At 41.2% G+C, this 21,441-nt stretch overlaps 1 protein-coding gene and 1 pseudogene across 8 annotated transcripts in view; one reads left to right on the top strand and one right to left on the bottom strand.

Moving 5' to 3' along the window:
• Window positions 1-21,441, bottom strand: part of VPS13D (vacuolar protein sorting 13 homolog D) — a 284,007-nt gene that overhangs the window by 94,739 nt on the left and 167,827 nt on the right. For all 8 annotated transcript variants that reach the window (XM_032758968.2, XM_032758969.2, XM_032758970.2 and 5 more), the window contains 5 exons: window positions 17,940-18,089; window positions 16,550-16,646; window positions 14,303-14,451; window positions 3,096-3,230; window positions 1,491-1,658 (listed from right to left, as the gene is read on the bottom strand). In XM_032758968.2, coding sequence (XP_032614859.1) covers window positions 1,491-1,658; window positions 3,096-3,230; window positions 14,303-14,451; window positions 16,550-16,646; window positions 17,940-18,089 — 699 coding nt within the window. The remainder of the gene's footprint in view (window positions 1-1,490; window positions 1,659-3,095; window positions 3,231-14,302; window positions 14,452-16,549; window positions 16,647-17,939; window positions 18,090-21,441) is intronic.
• LOC116814061 (small nucleolar RNA U3) lies at window positions 9,047-9,131 on the top strand (annotated as a pseudogene).

Raw genomic sequence — 21,441 nt, 5'->3', positions numbered from 1 at the left:
ATGCGTGAGGGGTAAGGGGCCATGGGAGTGTGAGAAAGGATTCAAGGCAGAAAAGTACACGCTAGTTCAGACTTTGAACCTGAGTCTCACTGCTTTCAAACCGTAAGTGGGAAAGTCTCTCTAAAAGACTGTTGCTGTCGGGTGCAGCGGCTCACACCTGTAATCCCAGCACTTTGGAAGGCCGAGGTCGGTGGATCACTTGAGGTCAGGAGTTCGAGACCAGCCTGGCCAAATGGCAAAACTCCGTCTCTACTAAAAAATACAAAAAATCAACTGGGTGTGGTGGCGGGCGCCTGTAATCCCAGCTACTTGGGAGGCTGAGGCAGGAGAATTGCTTGAACTCAGGAGGCAGAGGTTGTAGTGAGCAGAGGTCGCACCATTGCACTCCAGCCTGGGCGACAGACCAAGACTCTGTCTCGAAAAAGAAAAAAAAATAAAAAATAAAAAGAAAAGACTGTTGCTTATTTTGAACCACAAGCTCAACAGTACACTTTGGTTCGATAATTCTACAGAACTGATCTAACCAATCTATCATCCCTAGAAAATAGTTTGGGGAAAAAAGGATAAATTCTCAGCTTTCGCACATTATTAACAAGAACACCATACCACCCGGAAATGCTAATCAACTCTACTCTCTTACCTCCTCTTCAAGATAAATTTCTATGCGGTGCCACAAAGATCTCTTTGGGAAAGCTACTTTTACGTCCTATCAGCCTGTGGCACAAGTACACCTATGATCTCACTACAAAAATGCTCTCTCCACAGTAAATAAGCAGAGAGCACAGGTGTTTCCTCCAAATGAGTTCATTCATGAAAACGCCAGTCTCTACAAGAAAAGTGTGTAGGAAGAGCAAACAAGCAGAGCTTTTTAGAGGCCTGTATGTCAAATAGCAACTACCTTCAACTCGCTTCACCTTTTCCAGCTTTGCATATAATCAACTCCTGCCAGAAAATACAGACTGAACTAAGAAAATGTCCATGAATTAAGATGTCAGTGAACAAACCAGTCAACTAGCTGCAAGATCACTGTCCATCTGCTGCTGGTTTCAGGCGGCTTAAAAGGTTGTGTCATTATAGAAGGCTATACTTCAGCTTGGACTTTCCCTGTAAACTGTGGGTAATAACTGGTAGATCTTAGGCAGGAGAATGGCACGATCCAGTGAGTTCATTCTGGTGGCACAGTGAAAGGTGCAGGGGTCATCACGAAAGGTCCAGGGTGTTAGGGGCTATTGCAGTGACCCAGGTAAGAGATATGCAATGCCTGGACTAAGGCAGTGGCAATGGAGAGGAAGGAGGAAGAGGTATTTTAGAGGTGGACTCAGTGCACCTGGTGGCAGGTGACTGGAGGTGAGGAAAAGGCAAGGCATGTGGACAATGAAGCAAAAGCCATGAATATAACTTCTCACAGCCTATTAACTATAAAAGAAATTGTAGTACTGTAGAGGACTCGTGAGGTTAATTATAATGGAATTTCACCTCTATTTCCTTACCTTGGCAGCAGAGTTTGATACTCCGTGTGTAACATTTCTGATGAGGCCCCCGACATTTCCATATTTTATCAGTCCAGTAACCCCTTCAGAAACATCATTCAAAAGCCCCATAGGATTGCCAAGAAAATCCACTGATCCCAGGATTCGAGCTGCCTGGCTGAGGAGTTCCTGCCAAATGGAACAGGAAGAGAAAAGTCCAATCAGCATCTACTTATATTTGCAGATACCAGTGTCCCAAGCGAAAAGGTTAGAAATCTATTTTGTCCTCCATTCTCATTACTACAAGTAATTAGCTTTTAATCTTCATCAACTGCAAAATAACCTCCTGTCCTTTCAGGAGCACCACCTAAGCTTCTCCCAATACACATATCCCAATACACATACTCTTCCAAGCCAGTTAGAAGAATAAAAATAGCTATGAAACAGGAAGCATTCTTATGAGTATTTGCTACTATATACATCATACTCTCCTTTTCATCATGCCTACAAATAGAGAAGTAATCACCAGCAGGGAGAATTATAAAAGGAAAGTAAGGAAGAGGGGTAGATTTGCAGTTCCTCTCATAAGCTGTGGTGTGGGTGGGGGGCCTGAAGAAGGCATGGAGAGACTTATCAAGCAAACCTCCACTGTTTCTTTCTTTCTTTGAAGCAGGGTCTCAGTCACACAGGCTGAGGTGTGGTGGCATCACCATGGCTCACTGCAGCCTTGACCTCCTGGGCTCAAGCAGTCCTCCTACCTCAGCCTCCCGAGTAGCTGGGACTACAGGCAAGACCTCTACAACCAGCTAATCTTTTTTCTCTGTATTTTGTAGAGATGCGGTCTCAATATGTTGCCTAGGCTGGTCTTGAACACCTGAGCTCAAGTGATTCTCCTGCCTTGGCCTCCCACCAAGTACTCGGATTACAGATGTGAGCCACCATGACTGGCCCCCTCCACTCTTTCTATACTTCCAATTACCTGATCCCAGGTTCCAGTGATATCTGCTGTTTCACTTTCCTTAGTTAGGTGGAAATATCACCAATTAGGAAAGTCAAAAAAGTAAACAGGAAATGGAGAAAAGGAAATGAGAATAAAATATATTTTAACTTTGAAAGCTACTAAATTTGATACGATCTTGACCTATCTATTCATTGAAGAATATGCCTTGCCTTTACTTTTTGATCTTTGCAGTCTGGATAATAAATACAAAATGGAAAATGTCTAAGGTGATTTAAAAAATTTCAAGTTCAACCCAAGTGCAGGATCCCATAGACTCTAAGAATATGGGTGTAGTTGCTGAAAGAAGGCCCATGCCTGGTAAATAAAAACATTATTTTGTTATTATTAAAGCATCAACTAAACCATTAAGAGTCATGACTAACCTAGCAGAAACCCCTCAGACTAGCTCTGAGGGATGAAACTAACAGCTCATAGGTCAAATGTACTGTCTTAGGATTTTCATGACATATATGGGCTTCTTGGGAAGTGACCTGACCCGTAACACAACAGAGTTGAAATGTTTAACTGGGTTCTCAATAGTAATGTCTTAGTAACCAAAATTCCCAAACAACTAAAACAAACATTCTGCTTATGCTCCAGCCAATGAGTACTTCTCCAAGCCTCACCTCCTGGAAATGTTTGAGGATATCATTGATGATGAACTCCTTGGTCTCATAGGGATGTACCCGAGTGAATGGATCTAGATTAATCACAGCGTCTTCAAACCGTATCAAAGGAAATCCCAAGGTGCTTTTTAGGGCCTAATTAGGGAAGAAAGGAAATGACATACTTAAGTCATATGATGGCCTTCTGTGATACTATAATTCTAGATTCCATTAAAGCTACAAGTCATGTTAACTTTCGAATGAGGGTCAGGTTTTGATGCGTATAAATAAGGATTTTCCCTGTAACTATAAAAGTAAACTATTAGGGAAAAATACATATATAGACAGACATATATCACCCAAGTCACATATATCACACAGAAATAAACACTATCAGTTTGTGTCATAATTCCTTTTGGTCTGTTTTGTATCTGTCTGTCAGGTTTTACTTTTTGACTGATGTATACCACACACACAGAAAAGTATACTAATCAAATGTATAGTTCAAAACCCAAATGACTCTTCCCAAAGTGAAGACAATAATGTAACCACTACCAGATTAGAAAGCAGACTGTTATCCCCATCTTGGAAGCAGCCCACTCACCATGAGCACGCTCCCACTCCCTCCTCCCTCCTTCTTCCCCAGAGACAACCACGGTGATGACATCTATCACCACAGGTAAGTTCTTCTGCTTTAAACTGCGTATAAATGGAATCATCAGTATGCACTTCGTTGTAGGTGGCTTCTCATAGACAACATTACATATGGGAGTTTCCTGGATTGTTGCATATAGCTGTAGTTTGTCAACGTCCATTGCCATATAATACTCCACTGCACGAATAAAACAATGTATTTAACCACCATTGTTGATGAAAAGTTCAAAAGTTGGGTTGTTTCAGGCTTTTTGCTATTATGAATAATGCTGCTATAAACAACATTAGACATGTCTATGGCAGACTACATAACAGGATCTCACTCTGTTGTCCTGGCTGGAATGCAGTGGCACAATCACAGCTCACTGCAGCCTTGACCTCCTGGGCTCATGTGATTCTCCCACCTCAGCCTCCTTAGCAGGTGAGGCTACATGTGCGAACTACCATGCCCAGCTAATTTTTGTATTTTTTGTAGAGAAGGGTTTTCACTGTGTTGCCCAGGCTGGTCTCGAACACCTGGGCTCAAGCAATCCGCCTGCCTTGGCATCCCAAAGTGCTGTGATTACAGCTGTGAGCCACTGCTCCCTGCCTAGATATGTCTTTTGGGGCACATTTATGCATTTTTCTTGTACATATACCTGGGAGTGGAACTGGGTCATAAAGAATGTACATGTACAATCTTAATATATTCTGCCAGTTTTCCAAAGTGGTCAAACCAGTTTATGCTCCATTCAGCAGTCTACAAGATCCCTTGTTATTCTACACCCTCATCAACACTTGGTATAGATAGTTTAAAAAAAAAAAAAGATATTCTGGCTAGGAGTGGTGGCTCATGCCTGTAATCCCAGCACTTTGGGAAGCTGAGGTGGGAGGATCGCTTGAGGCCAAAAGTTCAAGACCAGCCTGGGTGAAGAAGTAAGACCTTGTCACTACAAAAAGTTTAAAAATTAACCGGGCATGGTGGCATGAGCCTGTAGTCTCAGCCATTCAGGAGGCTGGAGGAGGAGGATCACTTGGACTTTGAAGGTCAAGGCCACACTAAGCTGAGATCATGCCACTGTACTTAGCCTGGGTGACAGAGTAAGACCCTGCCTCACTCTTTCTTTCTCAAAAACAGAAAACAAAGTCTCTGTTGCCCAGGCTGGAGTACAGTGGCGGGATCTTGGCTCACTGCAGCCTGGACCTCCTGGGCTCAAGTGATCCTCCTGCCTCAGCCTCCCCCTACAGGTACATACCACCACGCCCAGCTAATTTTTTTTTTTTTTTTTTTTTGGAGAGACAGGGTCTCGCTTTGTTGCTCAACTCCTGGCCTCAAGTGATCTACCCATCTCAGCCTCCCAAAGTGCTGGGATTACCGCGGCTGACCCTGTCACTTAAAACAAACAATGACCAAAAAAAAAACCAAAAACAACAACAAAAAAAACACCCAGAAAATCTGAACAGTGTGTAATGGTATCTCAGTACAGTTTTGACAGATAAACTGATGGGTGTGTAATGGTACCTCAGTGTAGTCTCTTTTCAGTTGAGAAGTGAGATTAAGCAACTTTTAAATGCATAAGCCATTTGGATATCTTTTTGTGAACTGCTTATTGAAGTCTTTTGCTGATTTTTGTAGTGAGTTCCTGTTTTTTTATTTCTTACTGCTTTGTAGGAGTTCTTATATATTCTGTATACCAAGTCCTCTGTTGAACAGATGTGTTGCAAATATCTTCTTCCATTCTGTGACTTGTCTTATTACTCTTTAAATGGTGTCTTTTAATGTTCAGACAGTCTTAATTTTAAGGAAATCTGCCTTATCAATCTTTTCTTATATGGTAAGAGCTTTCTGTGCCCTGGTTAAGAAATTATTGTCTACACCAAGGTCATAAAGATATTCCCCATGTTTACTTACAGAAGTTGTATTGTTTTACTCTTCACACTTAAAATCTATGCTCCACCTAGAATTTATTTTTATGTATGGTATGAGGGAGTGGCCAAGATTCATTTTTTTCTGATAAATATTGAACTAAGTAATATTTATTGAAAAGGTCATCCATTCCACTACTGCAGTATGGCATAAATGCTGTCAAAAGTCACGTGATGGTATTATATATCCATTTCTGGATTCTCTCTTCTGTTTCACTTTGCTCTGCTTTCTACTAATGCCACACTGTCTTAATTACTGTAGTCTTGTAATAATCTCTGAAATAAAATAGTGTAAGCTCTCCCCAACTTTGTACTTTTTCTCCAGGGTTACCTTAGCTGCTCTTTGCGCTTTTCAACTGCAGAGAAATTTTAGAATCAGCTTGTCAATTTGCTTCCAAAAAAACTGCTGGAATTTTCATCAGGACTGTACTGAATTTACAGATCAATTTGAGGAGCAACGACAACTTTACTGAATCTTCCAACTTATTGACATGGTATGTCCCTTCATCTGTGTAGGTCTTTAATTTTTCACAATAATGTTTAATTGTTTTCTGTGTAGAGGTCTTATACATCTTTTGTTGGGTTTATTCTTAGATACCTGTGGTAGATTTTAAATGACCACATATTCTTTGCATCTTCTGTCAAGTGGTGAAGTCTATGTTCCCTCCACCTGAATCTTCACTGGCCTTGTGATTTGCTTCAGCCAATAAGATGCGAGAGATATAATAACGTGTGACCTTTGAGCCTAGGCCTCAAGAGAGCTTGGAGCTTCTGCGCTGCCTGTTTTGATGCTTCCACCATGTGAAGAAGCTGGGAGTGGCTTCCTTGAAGATGGGAGACCATGTGGAAAGGGGTTCTGCTGACAGCCAGCACCAATCCGCTGGACATGGGACTGAGGTCATCTCATACCATTTAGTCTCGGTTAACTGCCAGGTGACTGCAGCCATATGAATAATCACTGGTGAGACCAGCAGAAGAAACACCCAGCTAGGTCTAGTCCAAATTATTAACCCACAGAATTGTAAACAAATAAGATGGCGGTTGTTTTAAACCACTACATTTTGGAGTCATTTGTTACACAATAATAGATAATGATACAGTATTTAATGTTTTCTTTCTCTCCCTCCCTCCCTCCTCTTCCCTCTCATCTCTCTCTCCTCCTCCCCCTTCTCTCTATCCCTCCCTCCTTCCTTCCATTTTTATACAGACAGGGTCTCCCTATGATGCCCAGGCTGGTCTTGAACTCCTGGGCTCAAGTGATCCTCCCACCTAGGCCTCTCAAAGTGCTGGGATTACAGGTGTGAGCCACCACACCCAGACCTGTTTTCTTAATAGCCTCCAAATTTTTCTTTTCTCTGTAATTATTGCTGACATGTAGAAATACAACTGTTTTCTATACTGTCTCTAGTGACCTTACTAAATTTACTTATTCTAATAACTTATCTGAAAATACTTTTAGATTTTCTAGTAAACGATCGTGTTTTCTACAAATAACAAAGCTTTTATTTTCCTTTCCAGCTCCTATACCTTTTACTTCTTTTTCAAAAAGATCATCCTTGACTTATTTTACTGGCTGAACTCCCGTGTAATGGTGAAAGAAGTGGTGATAATGGGTATCTTTCCTTTATCTCAAGAAAAAGCTTTTACTATCTCACCAATTAGTATGATGTTTGTTGTAGCTTTTTAATAGACAGACCTAAACAGATTAAAGCAGTTATCTTCTATTTTTAGCTTGCTGAATTTTTACTGTAGATGGATGTTAAAGTTTGTCAAATGGCTTTTATGCATTTTTAAATAATCATATTCTATTTTATCTTGTTGATGTGGTAAATTACCAAATTTATCTGCAAATGTGAAACTGAATGTGCATTCCAGGAAAAAACCCAATTTGGTTACATTAGCCTTCTTAAATATTTCTGTTTTTGATTTACTAATATTTTGTTCAGATTTCTTTCTTCCATATTCATGAAAAAGTGCTGGTCTATCATTTTCCCTTATTATTTGATAAATTTTTTTAAAAAATTATAGTTTTCTGGTAAACTTCTTAGCTACATTCATAGTATTTTCAATTCTCTGTCTAAAAATACCAACATCCAGTTTATCTATGGTTCTGTTTCTAGTGTGTGTTTTTTCTCTTGGTCTCATCTCATCTTGGCCTGGTAATTTGTGACTGAATGCAACATTTTGTATGAAAACTTACAGAGACTTTGGATGAGTTTTTAGCTTCTGGCAGGCAGTTAGAGTAAGAAGCATAACGCCTAAATCAACCAGGGTTTGGATTTTCTCAAGGCTGTGTTTCAGTCTTTATCTAAGTTCTGGTGTGTTTCAGTCCTTATGAGGCCTGGTGTAGTCCTTTAGCAGTCTCAATGAAAACCAATGCCATTCCTCCACTTTTAATCTCCCTGGTACCACAAAACTGCTGAAAAGACTGTTTAAGTTCTTCAGCCTCTTAGCTGCCACTTTTTGCTTGATTTCTCTCAGACTGTGTCACTTAGAAATCAGCAAATATCTCAAGAAAGAAAGTACCTCAAATTATTGGGGTTTGTTTTCTGCCTGTCCCTGCTCTGTAAGATATTAGCCCTTCAATTACCAGCTCTCTTAGTAGCAATGAAGTCTAAGTTTTGCTTTGCTAGCCCCATGAGACTGCCAAAAGCTTTACTTGCATTCTCTGCCTGTTGGCAGCTGCTTTCTGCTTGGCTTCTTCACCTTTCTCCCCACACTGCTTACAAATCAGAAAAAGTCTCAAGAATAAAAGCAAAATAAATGTTGGGCTCACCTTACTGAGTTTCTGTCCTCTCATAAATCTTGAACTCTCCAGTCCTGGCTGTTTTGGTAGCTTTCCAATGGCTTCACATGGACACTCCCCATCCCTGCCCCCACCATCTGTCTTTTCTTGAAGTTCTCAACTAGCATGGGTCTGCTATAAGCTGGTTAACAATCTCTGGATATGGGTCTATTTTCTGATTATATCTTTATTTAAAATGATTGATATTTCAAGGTGTTTACAAGGCATGCCAAATACTCTTCCTTACTGAATATAAAAACACTTTTTCATGCTAATATTACCAGTAAATCTCTGATTCACTTGGAATTTATCCTTAAAGTGTTAAGAATAAATCTAATTTTATATTTTTTCTATTGTGATTTAGTCTAATAGCACTATTGAAAAGTCTAAATACTCCCCACTGAATTAAAGTCTCTTTATTATATATTAAAATTTCATGTGCAACTTAATGACATTTCTATTCTGTTTTCTTACTTATAATCTTTTTGCATGTGTCTTCTGAGACTGCCTTAAATTATTTTGGAACAAGAACACATTTAATTGAAATTAAATCATATAATGGAAGAAAGTGAAATTTTTTAAAACCAGAGAGAAGGGAAAACTTTTTTGTGATTCAAAATTCAGATTCAAGACTATACTTTCAGGGATCATTTTCTACAGTTTGTTACTAGAGAATTTCTCTGAACACGTAGTTTTCAAAAAAAAATTAGATTCAAAACAGCAAAAGACTAATAAATTTGAGAATATAAAAATAAACAGCTCTTGTATAATTAAACACAAACACACACGTGCACGCCAAAAGCAAAGTAAAAAGACAAAAAGCTGAAGAAAAAATACTTGCAACTTTCATCAAAGACATAACTTTTAGAAAGAGCTTCTAAAATTAGAAGAGATAAAAGACCTGACAGAAAAATAGACAAGTGACATAACCAGGCAGTTCACAGAGAAAAATCTGGACCTTTATCATATAGATCAGGAAAAGAAGTAGAATAAAAGAAAACAGAAATAGGCAGAGAAGCAACAGAGCAAGAGGAGAACCAGAAGGGACAGATGTCAAGAACAGGGAAGTCAGCAATGTCAAAATGGCAGAGGATGCTACAAAGATAAGGCTAGAGAGAAAGGTCACTGGATTTGGTGCCTTGGGAAGTCACTGATAACCTCCTGCTAAGTAATTTCAGAATATTTTAGAGATTAATAGCAACTTCAAGTTGAGCTGGGCCCAGTGGCTCATGCCTGTAATCCCAGCATTTTGGGAGGCTGAGGTGGGCAGATAACTTGAGCCCAGGAGTTTGAGACCAGCCTGGGCAACATGGTAAAAACTCTGTCTCTACAAAAAGATACAAAAATTAGCCAGGCGTGGTGGCACGCATCTATAGTCCCAGCTACCTGGGATGCTGAGGTGAGAGGATCACCTGAGCCCAGGAGGTTGAGGCTGCAGTAAGCTGTGATCATGCTACTGCACTTCAGCCTGAGTGACAGAGTGAGACCCCGTCTCCCCCACGCCCCAAAAAAGTCCAACATCAAGTTAATTCAGCCTAACTCTCCCTCTCTCTCTCTTTGGTATAAATAAAACAAGAAATGTTAAGTGGATGGCCTAAAGTCATATGGCTAGCTACTTGATTTTAGACTTGAATTATGTACATTTTCACAATAGCAACTACCTATTAGGTAGAAAGCATGAAAGCCAGAATGGAGGATATTATTCCTCCTGAAAAATGTTCTGCTATTCATTCACCCATGCCTCACCCCACCTCATGGTGAGTGATGATAAAGTATGTGAGCAGGCCTTATTTTCCTCATTTCACTGGCAGAGAAACTGAGGTTCAGTAAGCTCAACTGCTTTGCTTAGAGCCACAAAATAAACACGCTGGGAAAACAGGGTACTGACAATCAGTTCAGCATTCTGTTTTGCCAACACTACTTTGAGCATTACTTTATTCTCAGAGAAGAGAAAATGAGATCAAAACAAAGGCTTACGGTAAAAAGCTTTTATACCCCAACTTCGTCCTTGCAACCAAATATTAAAGAAGAACCACACAAAGTAGCAAAGACTTTGAAACCTCTACTGAAATGTCAAAACCTTCATCATAGACACCATTTACCTTTCTGAACGACTAAGGTGCTTGGTCTGAATCAAGGAAATATTCTGGCCCTTAAGTAAAAGTTATCCTTACCTAGTCATTTACTGCTTTTGGGACTCCACATTTGAAAAAGCTGAGATACAGCCCAATGGTATGAATTATTCTGCCACCTTCAGGTTGATCTGGTCAGTCAAAGTCGATGAGATGAGGGAACGAGCCAAACAGGGCTTATTCTTGTAGTAACTAAATGACTAATCAAATACAGTAGTATACAAAGTTGAGGCTTACTTACTCAAGCAGCAGACAGTTTCCTGTTATAAAATGGATTTTGGAGAAGGCAATCCTGTGTTCATAAGCTCCTAATAAAAATAGGAAACTGTCTATTTCTACCTCCCCACATGAAAACTGCTGAAGTCTTCCAGAAACTTCATAGAGTTGAAAGAAGAAATACCTGTCTATATACCATAAGGTCTCAGATCCCAAGCTACTCCCTGGGCCATGTCCTTTCCTTTCTTAGTTTATCCTGCACTAAACAAAACTGTCTGGAATTCATTCTTTAAAGGTTTATTTATGGTACATAGAGACTGTTTATGTGAAGCAGGGTATTTGCCTATTTCCCTCCTGGGACAATGTTTAAAACTACAGGGATATTTCCCTCTCTGGCACTTTCTGAAATACAATTAACAATACTGGATCTTTTTTCCTTTTAACAAATCTGGTTTTTATTTAGGGAGGGGAGGAAAAAAGTAAAGGGTCTGAAGTTTCCCAACAAATTATTTCAAGCCTTTGAGAAGACAGTTTTAGGCTTTTTAAATAGTGTCTTTGTTCGAAACTCCCCCTAACCCCCACCCTCTCACTCTGACCATTAAAATGTGGGTTTTCTTCCAAACTAGATTGCTCAATTAAAGCCCTTCTTTTGTAATACCCCAACGCTCTAAATGGAAAAAGGACTGCTGTAGGCCACCTCATGAAACCTTTTAAAGGCTCCTGGCCTCTTTTGATCTTTAAAAAAAAGCCAAAAACATGTATAAACTACCTGGCATTTTCAATATCACTCTGCCACTTTCTCACACGCAAACTTGGGAGAATGGAGAGAATGGGGAGTCAGGCAGGAATGCTGTGCTTTGGTCTCTGCATTTGTGAAATGGGACTATTATCTCCCCATTCTTCCATCGCAGACTAAGGAATCCAATTGAGATAGCACATGTGAAACTGCTTTCAGTCCTTTTGAACAGACACTATATCTGGCAACAATGTACCCTCAGTGTAAACCTGAAGAGACTTCCCTCTGAGATTTCTGACAGTCTCACTTCTGGCCTGGAGTCAGGAGAATCAAGATAATTATTCCTTCAATACCAAAGACGTGGTTTACCTTTTAGTCAGGCTCTCGTGACTCCTGTTCAGGGACAGGACTCCATTTTCTAAGCACATACTTTTAGCCATTATATATTCATCCGAAAGAGCACAGTACCCTTTCTAAGAGCTACTAATAAAGGCATATTACTCTGTTAGAAAACTCTTTGAATAAATGACATTATTTTATGAGTCCCAGACTCCACTAGGAGACTCAAGACACAGTAAAATGTGACTCCCACAAGCTGAGAATTTAACTCTTTAGTCCCAATTCCCCGCACCCTGCTGGAAACATTAACTTACTACACTCGGCGTGCCCCCTACACACCTCATCACATGGCTGCTCCATGTAATTGTTTCACAATGATTTGAAAAATGCCCTGAAAATGTTCCTTCAATTCAGTGCCAGATGAAACATTCAACTGAAATGATTTCGTTGATTGTATGCCGAGTGCACACACAACCATCATGTAACTGGGGGGGCTGGAGCTACTTCGACTGCAGAAAATCAGACTGCTTTTCTCAGTCTGGGGAGTTTTCTGCTGGGAGCAATTTGAAGGGAATAGTGAGGTGTCTGTGTTTCTTAGTAAGATGATTTTAAAAACAAGAAGTCCTCAACCCTCAGGAAATGCTTCACATTGGTTTGCTGGGCAAGTGCCAAGTGCTCTGGGTGAATATATACTTTATCAAACAAACCCATTCCAAAGGTCACACAAGTCAAGTGGATACTTGTGGATATTAGCAAGATAGTGGTTTTCCCATGGTTTTCCCCTCACTCCCATGCTAACTATAAGTATCTTTAATCTCCTGGGAAACATGAAATTAAAGCGAATGAAGTAGACAGGGCAGTGAGTGAAGGGCACGCTGCACTCTTCCGGAGATGGCTGCAAGACCAATTCCTGCTCCAGGTCCCCACCAGCACTCCCTACGGCTTGGCCCCAGTTTGCCACCCCAATGCTGTCACCCTTGCCCTACCCTTACCCAAATGTGATCTGATGTTGACCAGACTACTGTCTCATTACCTGTGTGTCGATTTTAGAAGCTGTGAGTTGGCAGACACGGCCACATGAGGCCCACACATGTGTTTTGTTAGGCCCACAAGGTTTAAAAAAACCAAAAAACTTGAATTGGTTGCCAATGTTTAAAAACCAGGAGAGTCCACATAAAAATCCAGATTTCCGGCTTCTCTTTAAAAATCTGAAGATCTGGCAACACCGGGTTCACATTCCCCCATGACAGCAAGCGGCTGGAGCGGGTTGTGGTGGCCCCTTCAGATGGAGCAGGCACTCCTGGTCAGGCAGACACGACACCACCCCGGTGTGCGGCTCCACTCGCTGCATCACCAGCACAGCTCCTGCAGGCGTCTAAGTCAGGACCCTAGACTTACTTCTTATCTGCTCATATCTCTACCTGTTCCTGCGCAGCAAGACGACTATCTTGTAGCATCTTAGAGGAGGCAGCATGGGGCAGTGAGAAGAGTCCTGGACTGGTGGTTAGTAGGAAGATGAGTATCATCTTTAAGTGCAACAGAATGAAAAACCAGAACCAATGGATCCAAGCCGCAGGGGGCTGACTTTGACTCAAACTAAGGAAAGACTCTCTAACACCCCTGGATCCACTCCTGCTCCTATCACTTCCTAGCCACACAGGCTTGACTAACAAAACACTTTGAACTTCAATTTCCCTGTCTACCAAGCAAGTACATCATTGAGGACTCACAGGTCTAAAATTCTCTGGTTCCTTATGTTCTATGGGGAAGCATAGTATAGTGGAAAAAAAAATAGACTTTAGAGTCAGACAGGCTTGGATTTGAATCCCAGCTTTCTTCCTTAATGAAGATAAACTTTATTGCTGAAAATGAAGATGGTGCTCAGGCTGTGTCTAGTAAGTAGTCATCAAGATGGTCTAAGGGTTTCATCCTGATGTGGTGGTAGAGGAGGCCACATCCCAGTGGGTAAGTGGGCTGAGTCTACTTTAAACACTCCTAGTAGACACTCCTAGTGACAATCATTCAAAAAGAGGTGGATACTTAGAAAGAGAGAAGTAGGAAGGTGAGCAGGCCTCGGGCACAAAAGGAAGATGCCGTCTTGACTTTGCTTTTTCTCTTGATCCTGGACACAACTTTAGGAAAAAGGCTTTTATCTCACTGAGGTAAGCCAGGAGCTAAACAGACAGCAAATGGGTTTTACAGAATTATCTGTGAATCTCTTGAGCTACTCCTTGATCTTTGGCAATGTCATATTTAAATTTTTTTTTAAAAAAGACAAATACACGTAAGTCAATAAACCTTCTGAAAAAGGAAATCTATAAAAATAAAATGTCTGCTATGAATGATGATGAGGGGCAAAAAAAAGCACACACACACACAACAACAAACAACAAATAGTAAACACACTCATTCTTTTCCAAGGAAAAATCATCTAAAAACATTTACCCAAATAGCAGCTCACCTTAAGATCCAACGGGAGCTTGTTGGAGGTGAACACACTTAGCTTCATCTGAGGAATGCTGATTTTGAGATTTTCAAAGTAGTATCGAATTGGTGTTCCACCTTGCTCAGCTGCCTTTTCATGGAGGTTTTCATCATATTTTTCCACCTCTGGTACAAAGGAAGAATTAAAAAAAAAAAAAGAATTTCTTAGTCTCATGATCCAAACACTTGTATTCACATTGAAAAAAATCATCAAAAAAAAGAAAACCATCTATCACTCTCAATTTAGTTTGTGAGGGTACAGTGACGTGTATAGTATTCTGATGCCATTCTTTGTGACAGTAGATCTGTTTTGTGTTGTTTATCGAAAAAGAAGACTAGCATGTTAACTCGTGACTCTATACCATCCAACAGATGTCATCTTTGGAAAAAATCATCCAGATGGAAAAGCCAAAGGCCACAGGTGTATTTCTTAGCAATGTTATTATCAATGACCCAGATTATCTAAATTTATTTTCCTAGGATCATATCCAAATAAGGTCTTGGAGTGCAGTGTAACTGAATCAAAATGAGTATCACCAATTCATGAATCTGAGTGAAACATAATGCCTGAAAAAGAATCAGGCTGCGGGCTGTAAAGACGTAATATCACTACAAGCAGCGCCCTGTCTCCCAAATGGTGGACATCCATTTAAATAGGACAATGAAGGCAGATTTTTTTACTTGCCATCTCATGAAATAAAAGGAGTAGCATGGGCTACAACACAGCAATGTGCTCTTTGCAATTGATGCCGTATGCACATCCAACTGGGCAGCATATTTTGCCTTGGCTTCACGTGCCTTGGAAATAAAACCAGAGAGCTTGTACATACCTATTTATCAAACACATTTATGTTGTAAGCTATTATCAGTGCTACTTACAGAAAAATGATACTGCAACAGAGACCTGCCCATTTATGCTGAGGAAGCAGAAACAGCTACAGACAGGATGGCAGGTACTTTAAGGAGCAGCAGGACTGGGCTTGTGGATCTGAGGGCTGCATGCTGCCTCTGTCCCATCCCATCAGCACTGGTGACAACATACCAAAAATATGGGAAGCAACCTCTTAGTCAGCTCCCACTTCAATGAAAGGCAGGCAAGGATTTTACAAAAGTCTAAATCCATGCTTGAGGAGAAATTTATTACAGCAACTTATAAGAAAATTTACAAGAAAAGCATGTCGAATCAAATTTAAAGTAAAACTTCCCAGGAAGGTACCAAAACAGAATGGATACCTGGCAGGCAGGCTCCCAAGTAGCTGTCTGAATACAAATAAACACAGGCGTTCCAACCCAAAGTGGAAAACACAGCATTAAATAGACAGGATCTTGCTCTTGATCCCAAATACTCTTAAAGCTTAAATTCTAAATCTGGGATAAAAAGAATAAAAATATTTTTCTTGCATTGTGCGTATGTATGTACATGTGTACACACATTCCCAGTGATTTTTTTTCTCTAGCCAACATGGGCAGATAAACATAAAAGCCTCTTTCTTATCATTTCTTCAGGCTCAATATTTAGTTTAGGCTCTGAAAGACTGAGTATTATCGACTTTTTTCTAAGCTGTATACACAGCCATGAAAAGCCCATCTAAGAGCGGGAGGAAAGGCTGTGATAAAAAGAAGCAACAGCTCAATTATTTCTGTAGCACTGCTGGAAACCTGGGCTTTTCAATAGCTTATCTTACTCCCTTCTACAAAGAAGAGAATAAATAAGTAGAAACCTTTGTAATTACAGAAAGGCACAAGGGTTTGGATGTCAAAAGTTAATGAATTGAGGATAGCCAATTTTATTTTCTCAACTAAACCAAAGGAACTGCCAAAGGGATTTCTGATTCTTGGCCTGGAGTCTGTTTAATAAACAAAGGTTAGGAAACAAAGTGGTTTGCTAAATGACTAACATCATTTCTGTCATCCTAGAGCAGATGAATCAAAAAAATGCAAAGCAAAGAGGAATAGTATATTGCTTCCCAAAGGTGTACCACCGGATACTCCAGGATTCCAGAAGACCCTCTGAATGGCTCCTTTAGTTCACAGAGATAACTCAGACAACAAGTAATACTTTGAAAAAGCACAACTGAAACACAAGCCTTAGCTTCCTAGCTCAGGCTGAGATGTGGAAAGGGAGCCTATCAGATACCAAGGGGCTACCTACTTTTACAAACATACTCAAAAATATCATCTTTGGACCAATTCCCAAACACAGATGTAGAATATTCAACATTACCTGATTCTGCTTGATCGTAGCCAAAGAAACTTAGCAGCTTGAGGAGCAGTTTCTCCTCAATTTGTACTGTGAATCTCTGAGCTGTGATCATCAGATGCTAGAGATAAAGAAATTCTGATTTAAAGTGTGAACACCAGAAGGAACATTCATCTGTGCTATTAAGAAGGCCTCAATGACATGGTATGCTTTCATTTATCATGTGGCTTTATAACTGTAATGCCAAATTATTTCCGGGTTATCTCTCTCTATATTGTTGTGATTAACTAAAAACTCCAAAAGATGTTTAATAGATGGTTTGCCATTCTACTGTTTGATTCCCAGGCAATCTGGGCCTCATTAGTCAGGATTCCAGCCTCAGATGCACTGTGGTGGATGAACTTTATGGTGTGTGCTCCCATGGATGGCAGCTAATTTAAGGAGCAGCATGGCTGGGCTTGTGGATCCGAGGGCTACAGGCAGGCTTGGTCCCATCAGCACTGGTGATAAAGGACCAGAAATATGGGAAGTAACCCCTGGTCAGCTTCCACTTTTCCAGAGTTTGCTGTTGGAACAGCTAGCTTGTGTGTGGAGACCCCTCCAAGAAAGAAAGTTTATCATTTGTAACTATCTGCTTTTGGTAAACAGTGTGGTAACTTAGGTAGCAGCACGTCTGTCTCAAGGTCAGACCCATCATAGCCCTTTCCCAATATTTCAGGGTTATTCTGTGTGTGTGTGTGTGTGTGTGTGTGTGTGTGTGCGCGCGCGCGCGCGCATAGGTGCACATCTCACTCTGTCACCCAGGCTGGAGTGCAGTGGCGTGATCGCAGCTCACTGTAGCCTCGAACTCCCAGGCTCAGGACCTCCCACCTCAGCCTGCTAAGTAAGTAGTTGCGACTACAGGTGCTTGCCACCACGTCCAGCTAATTTTTGTATTTTTTATAGAAATGGGGTTTCACCATGTTTCCCAAGCTGGTCTCAAACTCCTGGGCTCAAGAGATCCGCCCGCCTTAGCCTCCCAAAGTGCTGAGATTACAGGTGAGAGCCAGTGAGCCCAGCTGGGGTTATTCTATTTTTAATAATAGATCTGGATCATGCCTGGTCCTGACCTATCTAGAAGATGCTATACTTTCCTACAGTGACTTCACTCTGATGAATATGGACTCTGGCCCATATGGACTCAGTACCATCAAACTATCACCTGCAAGGTTACTGAAAACACAACTGAGAATACAAAGGGCCAGAAGGAGGAGTTCCTTCAATTCCTCCAAACAATCTATTATGTCACATGTGGCTTAACCCTGCAGAGCTATTCCCATCAGCACCCAGCACTGCTGCTCTGAGACTTGGCTGTGAGAGAACAAATCAACGTTCCAGCATGGCATCAACCCACCAGCCTCCTCCACCAGCCCACCTTGTAGATGTTGGTCAGTGCACTCTTACTGGGGAACTTCACTGCGTTGACTTGCACAGCTGGGCCGGTCTCGATGACCTCATTCTCATTGCTCAGGGGAGTCACATAGAGCATGAAGGGCTGCGTAGTACCAATGAGCTGATTGTCCACCTATGGCCACGAAGAGGTAGCAAAGCAAAAACAAAAACAGACCAGTGGCTCAGTTTCCATTTTTACGCTTGAGTGGGGCCTCATAATGAGCAGGTTGCTCAGAAAGTACCCTTGTCATTTCACTCGATCTCAATGGCAGCTCACAAAAGGGCAGTCATAATAAAGTAAGCAGTCATAATAACAGACGCTAAATTTCATTAGGGGAGTGCTTTTCTAAGAGAATAGATTTTGTTTTCTCACCTCAAAAAAATAAGTACGTGAGGCAATACATATATTAGCTCAATTTAGCCATTCCACAACATAAAAATATCGCCAAACATCATGTTGTACACAATGAATATATACAATTTTTTTTTTTTTTTTGAGACAGAGTTTCACTCTTGTTGCCCAGGCTGAAGTGCAGTGGCGGAATCCTGGCTCACTGCAACCTCTGCCTCCTGGATTCAAGCGATTCTCCTGCCTCAGCCTCCTGAGTAGCTGGGATTACAGGCATGCACCACTATGCCCGGCTAATTTTATATTTTTAGTAGAGACGGGGTTTCTCCATGTTGGTCAGGTTGGTCTTGAACTCCTGACCTCAGGTGATCTGCCCACCTTGGCCTCCCAAAGTGCTGGGATTACAGGCATGAGCCACCGTGCCCAGCCAACTATATACAATTTTTGTTCATTGGTTAAAAAATCAACTATTGGCCAGGCACGGTGGCTCACACCTGTAATCCCAGCACTTTGAGAGGTTGCGGTGGGTGGATCACGAGGTCAGGAGTTTGAGACCAGCCTGGCCAACATGATGAAACCCCGTCTCTACTACAAATACAAAAATTAGCTGGGCGTGGTGGTGGGCCCCTGTAATCCCAGCTACTCAGGAGGCTGAGGCAGGAGAATCGCTTGAACCCAGGAGGCAGAGGTTGCAGCGAGCCGAGATAGCGCCACTGCACTCCATCCAGCCTGGGCAACAGAGACAGACTCCATCTCAAAAAAAATAAAAATAAAAATAAAAAACTATTTGAAAAAAGTAATGTTTTAAGTCCACGACCTGCTGAACGAAAAAAAATTAATTAAAAAAATAAAACAGATGATACTATGTGTGAAGCTCCATGCTAGCCACTTCATATGCGTGATCTCAAGTCACATCATACCTGTAATGCTGGTGGTTAAACTAAGGGTTTGCTGCAGTCCTTATGACAACTTCATGAGCTCTGTCCTTATATTACAGATGAAGAAGCTGAGAAGAGAGGCCCTTGCTTAGGGTCACACTGCTGGTCAGTGGCAGAACTAGAACTTGAATCCCGGTCTGTCTGACCCCAAGACCAGCACTCCTAAACACTATGCTATCGATGCTTCTCTCTCGCTCCAAATTCCTTCAAGACAATTTAAATTAGAGAACCAGGAGCTCAAATGCCTACCAAATTGTAACAGTTTCCTCTACTAAAGTCAACTCCCTTCTCGGGAATGAAACGATTAAGTCAGTGGCATTAGGGTTGACTCTATTTACGCAGCCGTGATCAGTGCCATCACAGAGGACACTTGCCACACTCAGACGTGCATGGATGTCTAGAGGCTCCTTGCAGGAAGCAGCCATCTTCATGTTCTGTCTCACATCAAAGTTCACCACCAGGAAGAGGAAAGAGGAGAGAACATCTTTTTGGGTACCCCTAAGAGATCATCTGCAGGTACTTTCCACCCATGCCCTATCATATCACTTCCTAAACCCCTAAAAGCTAGGTATTATTCCTCCTCATTTTACAAACAAGTAGACAGAAGCTTAGAAAAGTTAAATTATGTTGGCAACAGAATGAGACTCCGTCTCAAAAAAAAAAAAAAAAGAAAGAAAGAAAAAAAGTTAAATTACTTGCCCTCATTCGCACAGCTTGTAAGTGGAAGAGGTGGGATACAAATGCAGAGATTTCTGGCACCGAATCCTCTGACCTCTCCATTGTATTGCAGGGATTTCCAAATAGACATGTTTGTACAACCAGAAATGACTTTCCTTCTGTTCGTTCTCAGGGCAGGGATAAGGGCAAGAGACTTGGAGTATTTTTTCCTACTTCCATTCCTTCCTCCTGCAATGTATTCTCTATATAGCAGCCAAAGTGATCTTTCAATAAAATACAAATCGAGTCATACAGCCCCTTCCTTTACACTCTTCAGTGGTGTTCCTTTCTCTTAGGATAAAACCAGACTTCTCACCACAGCCTCTGAGGCCTGCATGAACTGGCACCAAATTCTCCAACTTCATCACACACTCACCACTCTTTCAGGTTCCCTACCATCCTCACTCGAGCCTCCTTATTGTTTCTAAAATGTGGGCAATTCCTTCCTTCCTCAGGGTCTCTGAATTGCCTGAAATGGTTTTCCTAGTGACCATCTCTATCATTTGCTCATTCTATTCCTCCAAGTTTCAGTTCAGCTCTCATTTCCTCAGGAAGATCTTCCTGAGCCACTTTTTCTAAAGTAGCACTTTATCTAAAGTAGCTATTCTTTACAGCAGTTATCACAGAATGTCATTATTCATTTGTTTGCTTGCCTGCATATTGATTGGCTGACTTTCTCTCTAGGCTGTTGGCTCAAGAAGAGCAAAGCCTGCATTTTTTGAAGTCATAACCATATCTCCAGAACCTAATACAGTGTCGGGCACACACTTGATGCTCAGTAAGAATGGACTGAATGAATGACTCATTACCTATCTCATCCAAATATGAAATGGCAATAAAGGGCTCGACCATATTGTCTTCTCCTTTATTCTTTCACTAAACACATCTGACACAAGGTGTCATAACTGAGAATTACTAATTCTAGCTAGTTTTATTCTCCCAATTAGATCAGATGCTCCCTAAGGAGAGGATCTCTATTTTCTGTTTTTAAAAATTCCTTCTTGCAGCACTGTAATCACAGTAAAATACAAACCTGCTTATTTTCTATGATTTGCAGCATACATCACATAAAGAGGTATTATAAGAAAAAACAACTTTTTGGCCGGGCGTGGTGGCTCACGCCTGTAATCCCAGCACTCTGGGAGGCCAAGGTGTGCACATCACCTGAGGTCAGGAGTTCGAGACCAGCCTGGCCAACATAGTGAAACCTTGTCTCTACTAAAAACTACAAAAATTGCTGGGCATGGTGGCAGGCACCTGTAATCCCATCTATTCGGGAGGCTGAAGCTGGAGGATCACTTGAACCCGGGAGGCGGAGGTAAGCAGTAAGCAGAAATCGCACCACTGCACTCCAGCCTGGGCGACAGAGTGAGACTCTGTCTCAAAATAAATAAACAAACAAACAACTTTTTAAAGTAAAGAATAAAGTTAAAGAAACTAATGAACAGCAAATGGTTCCTTGAATTGTCTCTGTAAGGTCA

This window comes from Hylobates moloch, unplaced genomic scaffold (assembly GCF_009828535.3).
Source record: "Hylobates moloch isolate HMO894 unplaced genomic scaffold, HMol_V3 SCAFFOLD_9, whole genome shotgun sequence".
In the NCBI taxonomy this organism is placed as follows: Eukaryota; Metazoa; Chordata; class Mammalia; order Primates; family Hylobatidae; genus Hylobates; species Hylobates moloch.
Note: the sequence above shows the minus strand (reverse complement) of the source record. Positions and strands in the feature narration are given on the sequence as shown.